The sequence below is a fragment of the Chenopodium album genome, chromosome 2 (genome assembly GCF_948465745.1).
Source record: "Chenopodium album chromosome 2, dcCheAlbu1.1, whole genome shotgun sequence".
Taxonomy (NCBI): domain Eukaryota; kingdom Viridiplantae; phylum Streptophyta; class Magnoliopsida; order Caryophyllales; family Amaranthaceae; genus Chenopodium; species Chenopodium album.
This window is the reverse complement of record NC_137835.1, coordinates 28,642,388-28,653,676: the sequence shown is the minus strand read 5'-3', so window position 1 is coordinate 28,653,676 and position 11,289 is coordinate 28,642,388. Positions and strand designations below refer to the sequence as shown.

General features: G+C 34.5%; 1 protein-coding gene across 1 annotated transcript; it reads left to right on the top strand.

Moving 5' to 3' along the window:
* The first annotated feature begins 4,010 nt into the window (after positions 1-4,010).
* Positions 4,011-8,940, top strand: LOC145597854 (protein SPA, chloroplastic-like). The gene is made up of 5 exons (XM_081654112.1): positions 4,011-4,293; positions 4,374-4,457; positions 6,663-6,714; positions 8,112-8,268; positions 8,663-8,940. The coding sequence occupies exons 1-5, from the start codon at positions 4,120-4,122 to the stop codon at positions 8,682-8,684; spliced, it is 489 nt and encodes a 162-aa protein (XP_081510238.1). The 5' UTR covers positions 4,011-4,119; the 3' UTR covers positions 8,685-8,940.
* The last annotated feature ends 2,349 nt before the right edge of the window (positions 8,941-11,289 follow it).

Here is an 11,289-nt window from a genome sequence, read left to right as displayed (position 1 = left end):
AGGTTTTATCATTTTTAATTCAATTAGGACTCTTTAGAGTTTTAATCAAGATCAAATAGCATTTTCGATTGAAATTATATTATTTTATCTTCCAGTACGGTAAAATTATCAGATTTTCGAAAACGCGTTAAAATCCGGTTTGGCGTCCAACCCCAGGCCTTGGCGCCTGGAATCAAGATTAGCGCCAGACGCCAGAATTGGCGCCTGGCGCTAGCCACAGTTCCTGGCGCCAATGAGCCAGGTCTGGCGCCAAGGTGGATTTGTGGTCTTCATACTCTGTTTTGATAAATTATCTTTTTTGGATGATTTTCTCTATAAATATCGTATCAAAAACTCCGTTTTCATTCACGAATTCTCCTTATTCTTAAGTCTTCATCAACTATCTTCATCATCTACATCTATCATTCACGAATTCTCCCTATTCTTAAGTTTTCATCAACTCTCAATCATTCATCAAATTCTTTGAATTCATTCATCTCTTCATTCATTCTTTCTTTTCTAAACTTTGGTTTTCATACAAAATTCCGCATTCATTAGATCTAGAAACACCTAGCCATATTCGAAGTTGCCTTCGCCCTAGACGTGAAAGGTTTTAATTTCTGAGGGTTTGGTCCCAAATCTCTATTTAAATTATTTAATTTAATTGTTTGTTTATTATTTTCCTTGAAGTTACTAACGTGTGTATTTTGTTATTAGAAAGAGGTACGAGGCATCCAAGTAAGTACTTTAATTGATTAATTGATTTATGATGTAGAAATCATGTTTATATTGTTGTTATGATTCCTAGTATCATGTCTAGGGTAACTTTAATATTAAATATGATTGTTACGATGCTTCCTATGTTCTTCCTAATATTAATTCATATTAGTATCATGTTAGGGCTAAAGATTTGATTTTTATTGCTTAGTGACATGCTAGGGTTTGTTATTAATCTTGTTAGTATCATGCCTAGGATCTTGCTATGCTTTAACATGATTATGATTATTATGATTATGATTGATATTATTATTATTATAATTATTATTCATGATATTGATTATTTATTATGTTGCTTGATATTTATTTATTGCTTGGTCACCTTTATTGCATGTTAAAGGGAATTGGTACTTGTAACCACGCTTAATAAGATAATTAATAATCTTGTTAGGGTTAATTGTGATTATAATTCAAGTGATCGCCAATAATAGTTTATTTGTGCATTAAATTCAACCAACATAGATTAAACAGGTTTAGGGTTAATCCTATTGATTGTATATTAATCAGAAAGCGCACATGAATACGAGCAGAATAAAGTAGAGGCCTATTATTAGGGCAGGTTCAATCTCTTTTAGGTTGGATTTGTACCATCATCCCCGAACCCTTATTTGGTTCATGACCTTATGGAGTTGACGATCTCTTGGATCGTTAAGGGGTGTAACCTTCACCTCGTGAACGGTTTACAAGTTCCTTAAAAACTTGTTGGCGACTCTTTTGCTCTGTCTTCTTCCCTTTTGGACGCCACCGTACTTTAGTGTATGATCACAGTGGGGTTCAAGCTAGTGGGATTTTTAAGGCTTGAAATTATTCCCTACACTTACCAATTTCGCTTTCACTAGATTGGTTTTGTAGCAAATAGTTTCATAGTTTGAGGTTTTTTTTTCTTGACACTGGAAAAAGCATTATATTAATCACAAAACAAATTACACACTAAAACATCAGGAGTACGATCATACAATCTCTTTCTATTAGGAAACCATATATTTTCGGAAGAGCAAGACACTCTTCTTTTATAGCCACTCATCTTGCAAACACAAGGAGTTAGTAATATCAGAGGAAGTTTTACTTCTGTGACCAACACTTTTCCTTATAGCTCTAGAACGACCGATGGTGCAAAGGATCTTCAACATTTGAGAGGAACGCATTTTGGGGTTTGTAGTAGACTTCAACTGGGAAATGAAAAGAGCATCTGGAAGGGGCATTAACGTACTTTCACATAATGACGCATGAGTGACTATACCTATGGTCAGATCTTCTTGCGTCAAGATTGGAGTTGTTTCACACCTATCATGCCCTTCAAAAGGGGGTGACTAATTTCCATTGGTGTAGAAACTTCTAGAGTTTCAACACAATTTATCCTTTTTGGAGGATCAAGTACTCAGATGTTAATAAAATTCTTCCTGGAAGAATAGTAGAAGAGTAGTGTTTGTCCATTGGAAATCTCCCCATACATTGTCGAGGTGAGATGCAGATTAGAATCAATTTGTTTTCGGTTTGAAAACTGATAACTTGACCCTGTAAGATTTGGTTTTTTTTTTCGTCTGAAGATGAATTCCGACCAGAATTGTTGTCAATAATGTTGGGCCTTTTGTCTTGATTGAAATGGTTGACCTTACCCTCCAAATCCAAATATTTTCCAACAACATTCTTTTCCACTTTGGTGTCATCTTTCACACCAATACATCTACTAACACACTCATTATCAAGACCATCTCCTTCTTTTCTTTTTCCCTTCTTTCCTAACTTTCTTTCTTCTTCATCTTCTTCCTTCCCAAACTGAACAAAGTCTCTAAACCTCTCATCCTCTGTTGTAACCACAAGTGCATCATCAACAAAGTCATGAGACCAATCCAATCTAGAGGTCACCTCCTTAAGTTTTTATTGAAACTCTTTGTTGTTGGGATCAATCTTAATTGCTTGTGCAAGATCCATGAAAGCTAAGTCGGGTTTGTTTAGCTCTAAATTAAAACTGTTGCCGCTCTTCTAAAGTAAGCTTTCACATTTGAGATATTATAACACAACACCGCCGAATCCACCTTGTCAAAGTTTCTTTCTTTGACATAACAGGTACCTAAGTTCAAATTAAGAGACACATCAAGGTTCGAAAAAACTAATGTATCCTTATCATTACAAACCAGAACAAAAGACAAGATCTTAAGTGCAAAAGAGTATTTTGCAATGGCTAAACCATATTACTCTACTTGTACAGCTGGTTATCCTCATCTTTTAAACTACTGACAAATTTTAGAATACCAAAAGGATTCTCCAAGTCCCCAACTATTTTCTCAAACTTACGAGAAGGTTTGGGGTAAAAACTAATAGTTTTATATTACTCCTATTAATATTTAATATTTACCTTCAATATGCTACAAGAAATTTTATATTTGAACTATTTATTCTATTACTTGTATTCTTTTTTTATTTTTTTTATTTTTTTTATAGATATTACTCGCATTCACAATAGGCATTAGAGTTAGTCTTAAGTACTCTTGGAGTATGGTACTCCTTGGGTACCATACTATCAAGCTATACACGTTATTCTGTTAAAGCCATGAGTTATTTTGGATTGAACCTTATATTATTTTGCTAAACTATAATGTTATTTGCTTAAATATTGTGTTAGTATTTATTATATTAGCCTTTTGTTTTGTTTTGTTTTTTTTTGTTAAAATATTGAATTGTGTTATTTTGGTTTAAATCATATGACGATCTTTTTAAGTATGAGGTTATTTTGCTTAAACTTGGTGTTATTTTTTTTTAGTATAACTTATTTTTTATATTAATTAAACATTGTATTATTATTATTATTTCTTTTTTGCCAAAAATTTGTGTTATTTTGTTTAAACTTATTTTAGAGGAAGTAGCTAAATAAAAATAGAGAATAAAATCGAAAGAGATAACTATGGCCCGGTGAACATAGCATATAATGTTATGTAACAAAAAGTTTTCAATCAAATAACATAGAGTTATATTATACTGAATATAATAATGCACTAACAGGGGGTGAGAATCGATCCCAAAATCTCCGGGAATCGGGAGGAATGCTCTAACCACTTGAGCTATCCCTCACTCTCAATTTTTTTTAATAATGTAATACGAGTACAAATTATAATCTAAAAACTTATGGATAATGTAACATTAAAATTTCTTAAAGTACTATAGTAGGCTCTTTCTTTCAAAGAAAAAAAGAGTACTATAGTAGGCAATCTAGTATTGACCCCACCTGTGATGGTTACAATGAACCACCACCACCAAAAAAAAAAGAAAAAACCCCACAAAATGTAGTAATTTCGATCTATTCCCTCATCTTTGGCCTATGGCTAAGAACGAAGAACCAAACTAAACTGCAAAATTGGTGAAGAAATGGTAACTGCTACAGCAACTTCAATTCCTGTGCTTCAATCTCCTTTTATCTGTTCATCTCACAAATTATCTTCTTTTAATTCTTCTTCTTTGTTAACCTTTAATTCACCCAAAAATCGATGCTCTCGCACTTCATATCCATGCATTCGAGCTGCCGATCTTGATCAAAATACAGTATGTAATAAATTAATCAATCATCCGTTTTACTATTGTTACTTGTGTTTGTTTTATAATGATAGCATTAAATTTTGCAGATAATTGCAATTTCAGTGGGAGTTGTGAGTGTTGGTATTGGGATTGGTATTCCTGTCTTTTATGAAACACAAATTGACAATGCTGTAAGTTTCTTCTTCTTTTTTTTTTTTTTTATTTATTATTTTTTTTTTATTTTTCTTTTATGGGTTTTTATTTTTGGATAATGATAATATTATTAGTACTATTATTTATAAGCAATCATAGAAGTGGCTGCTTGTTCAACTCTCGTTCTTGGGACTTTGTGGATTATGCACCAGTTCAACTCTTTAGCCAAGTTTCTGATTTCTGCTCTGGTCAAGAGCAAGCTTTTTGTCTTTGTTGTTTCTGTCTTGAAAGAGCATACCTAAGTTGTTAGGTTGTTACTTGGACTCGGGTACCCATGTCCGACATGAGTACATTGTCATGTCCAACCGTCCTACTCGGCTATTTTGTGAAAAAATTCCTTGATGGTGTCATAACCATGTCTGTCGAGGGTTCGACACAGGTATGTGAGATGAAAAATGAAGAGTCCGAGTAACATAGTACTTAATAGCATCTGTTAGGATGACCACGTTCTGTATTTCCAATCTTACACATACTCAGATAGCTTCTAAGCATGCTCTCGCCTCTGCTTGTAAGGCTGAATTTGCCGACCCGTAATTGCAGCCCTGCACCTTATTCTGCTGTAGTCTCTAGGTGCCAGCCAAGCCCCATTCTCTTTGGTTTCTTTTCCCAGGCCCCATCAATTTGGATTTTTAGTCTTTCCTTACTCTCTCGAGGCTTGCAATCATAAACCCAGGAGAGTGTTGGGTATCAGAATTGATATAGGTTTGATGTTCTTGTAGCAGAGGGTTAATCAAAGCTATAATCTGGTCACAAGTATTATTTCTTCCTTTGAAGACGTCATTTCTTGGTATCCAAATTGGCCACATTGTTGAAATGAAGAGTGGCACCCGTTCTCCATCACACCCATCCTGGCTATAGAAGAGCCGGATAAAGTTATGAATCCATTTTTGAATGCAAACTCACTGTTCTCATTAGATCGAATCCCCAAGGTGCCTCCTTGCCAAACTCTCATAGCTGTAAAGCAGAAACATAAGAGATGGTTAAGATCTTTTTCCCCACCCTCACATAAGTCACAATTAAACCCAATATTTATCCCTCTTTTACCAAGAAAGTCCTTAACCGCTAAACCATTATAAAAAAAATTCCAAATGAAAATCTTCCATTTTGGGAGGAGCTTTTGCTTCCACAGGAATTTTAGGAATTCCCCTTCCTCTTTAGAAATTCTACCATTAGTAATAGTAGAATCCATGAGGTAGGCATATCCTGATTTTGTGGAGAATTCTCCTGATTTAGTATGATTCCAAATGATGGAGTCCACTCCTCCCTGGATTTGGAGCTCTATCGAGCCTATCTCATTTGCATCTTCAAAAGTAAATGCTTCTCTTAACTTACTAGCATTCCAGCTACAGTGCTACACACATTATTGTTAATAAATCGACTTACCTTCCAGGTTGTCGCTTGTCTCATTCTCGAGGTTGTATTATCTAGCACATGCCTGTGAAACTTCGTATTATTTGCCGTCATTAATCTTTTTATTCAAAATTTAATTTGTGTATATTTGGACTTCCATTGTTTGTTTTAATTTATGTTTGTAAATTCAAATTATAACAATTTTTGCTCATAAATTCAAATTATATAAATTCTTGCTAAAACTTCCAATTTTATTGCACTTTTAGCATTCTAGGAAAAAAAAAATTATGTCCAAGCTAAGATAGTGATGTAAATGGGATTCGATCCAAGGTCTTGAATATCACCCCTAAGGACTAAGACTTTAACTAATACATCCGAATACAACATAAATGTTAATTTGGGAATTTATATGAGCATGATTACTTATGAGACGAAAATATCTCATCCATCCTTTTTCTACCACTTTCTCACTTGTCCATATAATCTATATCATGACGAATTTATTTGCATTAAACATCACCCAAATTCATGAACAATAAAAAAACAATCGAGGCATGATAAATTATATCCCATGAGATAAAATTATACCATGCTGAGATGCCATGATATGAAATTTTTTCCTAAGTTGATGTCATGGCATAAAACAAAGTCATGGGTACTGATGCTCTTAGGATAACAACATGAGGTTCTACTAATTTACTGTGATTTGTGATTATTAACATGATCTCATTTAATTAATTTTCTTCATCTTTGGATGCACAAAATAGAAATGTGGCATGTTTTATTTGGCACTATAGAGGTTATTTGAGATTGAATGTTCTCTCTTCTTGTAGGCAAAGCGAGAGAATACACAACCTTGCTTTCCGTGCACTGGCTCTGGAGCTCGTAAGTCTCTGCACCCATCTATATCATTTTTAGATATGCTGCACATAATGGATATGGCCCTTATTTTATACTTGCTCCATTATAATAGTACTCTGTTATTGACAAGTCATTTCATATTACTGCCTATTACACTGGAGGAAAAGTCTAACAAAACATGCTCCATGTCCATCTCAAATTTTGTCGTCGAATAACTAGTACTAGTGTATGACACCTTATGGCTCGTTGTACTTCTGCCATTTCATACAGCCTTGCATAAATATAAGATGTTGTAACATTCATACAATAAGGTTCACAGTTGCACACAATTATTAGTGCTCTATTATACAATTATTAGTGGTCTATACGAAGTATTGTTTAGTGATAATATAGCTAATGTGTTGATCAAGAATTGTTTGTGCCTGTGTGGTATTATGTAAGACTAGTCTACTATGGACAGTACACTTTGGCCTGGATATTTTCCTAGCTAACTTCATGATGAATGAATGTGAATAAAAGTCGCACAATCTCATTTGCATGATGAATGAGCTTCATGATTTACGGTTACTAGTTACAAATCTTTCAGAGATTAGCCAAGCAACTTTTGGCATGGTGCATTCTACATGGCTTGTCCTGCCATGCTCTTAAAGTTTTCTAATTAGTAAGAAAATCATGAAATATATGTTGGCAGTAAGTTAATATTATTCTTTTGAAAACTTATTATCCATTTACATTGGAATTCCAGCTATCTTGTGCCTTTTGAGATCATATATATTCACCAGTGAAATTTTGGTTCTATCATGTTCATGGAGTATTAAGCAATCTTCTTCATCATAAAATCCTCGCTTTCTGTTTGTTGTATAGGTTATAATGTTAACATGTACCTCTTCCACAAGAAGTAGTCATGATTTCGAAAATAGAAATAAAATATGCTTAGATTTGTAAGCATACCCACTTTTATATAGAAGGATGTAAAGAAGATAGAATGCAGACTACTATTATACATCATACAATTGTTGTGAAAACATGGCATAAACCTTAATTATGGAGAATTGGGACAATACGATCTTTATCCCAGACAAACATAGGGAGTGGGTTACAAAATTGATTTTCCAAGATGCTAAGTAAATGTGTAAGAAGGATATATGCTGATGAAAATAAAGTTATTAAAGCCATATCGCTCAAGAAAGCCATTCATGTGTTCCAAATTCTTACAAATTCTTGTCTTTCAATATCCAACAGTTTAAGTTGTTTAATGCATTGACTACATCTCTTAATCAACTTCTAGCATAAAGCACAAGGTGTGTGGATTAAACCATGTGCTTTTACATATCATTGCAACAATTTTCACATTTGAAACCATATCACACATGAAGTATGTAGCTTGTTCAACCTAAGGATTTTTTTTTTTCATTCCTTAGAGAAATGTAGGTTCTGTATGGGAACAGGCAATGTGACGGTAGAACTTGGTGGGGATGAGAAGGAAGTGTCTAAATGTATCAACTGTGATGGCCTTGGTTCTTTAACATGCACTACATGTCAAGGCTCAGGTATTCAACCTAGGTATCTTGATCGAAGGTATGTGCTCTACATCTTTCCTCTTGAATAAAGAGACAAACGAGGCTCCTATAACATATTAGTTTGTGATAAATTACGATAAATTCAGATAAATTTTAATAATTTCAAATAAAGGCGACCAAATACAAATGATAACTAATTAGTTTCTATTAGTTTATAAAGTTCTGTTCAAATGAAAATTAAGTTTTAGCAGCAATTGAAACTAAAGTGCTACTGAAATTTAATCTTAAATTACGGAGGCACTGTATTTCAGTTTTTATTATAAGCATGAATTGGATCACTATATTATCATGCATATATCACTACCAATATTTTACACAGCATTCCCTACTTCAAGATAGTCTATTGGAATTAAATGTGAACAATCTGCTGTTTTTTTTTTCTTGATAATCAGGGAATTTAAAGATGATGACTAAGGCCAACAACATACACCTTTGCATTGCGGATACTTATTCAACAGAAGGATTGAGTTAAGCTTTTCTTGTCAAATACCATAGTGTTTATTTTTTGTAATATGCTATACCACATACAAATTGAGTTTCTAACAGCATTCCTGGAAATATTTCTCAATATTCGCATTCGATGATGTAGATTTATTGATCAATGAACCATCGATCAATTTCTTTGTAAATCTATAAATTTTCATATATAATGTTGTAAGTTCCTGCCTCATTGGGTACACCATTAATTGATGTAGATCATAATGGTATGTTATAGCACCCCCAAAAAATTTAAAATTTTTTTTTTTAAAAAAAAGACACTACTGCTGATATCCTTTTATGAATCAGAGTACATGATTTATCAGAAATGGATTATTCTTTCATCTTGCGGGATAGCAAATTTCATCAGAAAACAGCTTTTTTCTACAACAATTTCATATTTTAATTGATTATCATGTTTAAGCTCGACGTAGTAGTCTGGCCATGATTACACATGAAATTTTCGAATTTAGAAACTAACAAGATTGACACATTTGACAGGTTTGGTTACAATAAAAAATTCCAAGCTAATATAATATAACCACATATAGTGTGTTGGCCTGGAGAATTGTGAAATGAACTATTAGAATGGTTAAGGAAATGAAGTGAACATGAGGTGCTAGCTATGTGTTAGAATCCAACTCAGTTATTATGTTTTAATTGCGTCTATTGCTTTTCTAGACTTGTTTTTAAGTTTTCTAGGCTTTAGATACAATTATTGTGTTGCTATCAATTTAGTGTTCATTAGAGATTCTATGTATTTTCAAATTAAAGTTCTTTACAAGCAAGTGTTTGAATGAAATTCAAAGACATTCTACCTGGTGTTGCTTTAATTTGCTTTTATGCTTGTGTTGTTGGCCGACCTTTATAAATATTGTGTCTGATTGCCATAATAACCCCCTCCCAACTCATTTGATGTGATAACTTATAACAACTTGTGAGTCAGAGAGCGCTTTGTGAGCAAGCAACTCCAATCACCCACATTCCGTCGCCAATAGACGTGAGCTCACTTTGAGACATTGATGCCTCTTTGTGTTACTTTGTGCTCACAAGCCTTGTTTGCGCATAAGGCAAACGTCCTTGCAACTAAAAGGCAAGAGCGCGCTATACGGTTCAGAGCTAAAATACTACTCGTACCATATATGACAGTTGGCATCAGAGCCGTTGTTCAAACCTCGACAATAGATTCTAATGCAAGCACCTAGAAGGCTACACCAAGATGGAAAATCTAGAAGAGTGACTTGCATTGTTCAAAGACAAGGCGGATCAACGGTCCTTTCTCAAGATCAATTTGACCTAGTAGATAGGCCGAGCAATTAAATTGTGAAATTGTTGGACAATAATTATGTGCTTCACAAGCAACTAAACTTTGCTCAAGGAAAAGTTGAAGAAGTACTTGAATAATGTGGAACCTTAATGCACATTGTGGGTAGAGACAACAATGGTGTTGGTGCAGCAAAGATCAAACCTTTAACACCCCACGACTATAGTGGCATTACGAATGCTAAAGAAATTGGAAATTCCTCTTTGGAGCAGTAGTTCCAAATATATTAATTAAATGACGACCAAAAAAGTGGATATTGTAATCACACGTTGGTCTAATGAAACCAAATTTTGGTGGCGCACAAAGCACGCTGAAATCAAAGCAAGACGATTAAAGATAGATGTATGGGTGGAGTTCAAGAAGGAACTTAAAAAACAATTCTACCCCTGAACAAAAACTTTGTTGCTAGAATAAAGTTATAAGAGACATGACAAAAGGGCTCTCTTCATGACTATGTGAAGGAATACTTGGTGATAATATTAGACATTACAGACACGATTAAGAAAGGTTTAGTGTTCAACTTTTTCAACGGGTTGAAGGAATGAGCGCAGTGTAAGATTTTGAGACAAAAGGTTGGTACCCTTGTTGTCGTCATTATTGAAGCTGAAAGATTGATGGACTACATGGTCAAGAAAGAAATAGACAAGTGGGACGTAGACACGCTTTGAATGGATCAGCTCCAAGCTCTCCAAAGAATGTAAGGAGTGACTCTTAAGTATTGTCCAATAACTTTGAAGGATACAACAGAAAAAGTAGGGGAGACAATGCGTAGAAATCCACATCGTCCCTTTCCCAAACTTCTACCACCTGTCACGTGCCGACTACTTTGCCCTAGTCACGCACCGTGCGCCACCCGCTTACAGCCGTCGTAAGACGAGTCAGACTTTCTCCCTTGGCACTTTTCCTTGTGCCCACGTAATATGTTTGCTAGCACGTATTCTTGGTGCTAACAAGTCCCCTTGGTTGAACTAAGCACTCACCCTTAGTGCCTTAGTCCGAACTTACGACTAAGTGTCTTGAACACACAAGCTATAACCCTTGCTAGTATGCCCGATCACTCACTTGTCACCCTCGTGCCTTAGTTTTCCTCACACTCTCTAAGTATTTGAAGGAAAGGATTGAGTTGCAAGAGAACACAAGTGCTTTTGGGAATGCTTTTTGTATTGCTCTCAACTTGAATGTACAAATGAGGCATTGGAGCCTATTTATAGTGCTCCT

Excerpts from the sequence above, each read along its gene's own strand:
- LOC145597854 (XM_081654112.1), top strand. The coding sequence starts at position 4,120 with ATGGTAACTGCTACAGCAACTTCAATTCCTGTGCTTCAATCTCCTTTT. Across the intron at positions 4,458-6,662 it reads AAACACAAATTGACAATGCT|GCAAAGCGAGAGAATACACA; the intron begins GTAAGTTTCTTC and ends CTCTTCTTGTAG. Across the intron at positions 8,269-8,662 it reads CCTAGGTATCTTGATCGAAG|GGAATTTAAAGATGATGACT; the intron begins GTATGTGCTCTA and ends CTTGATAATCAG.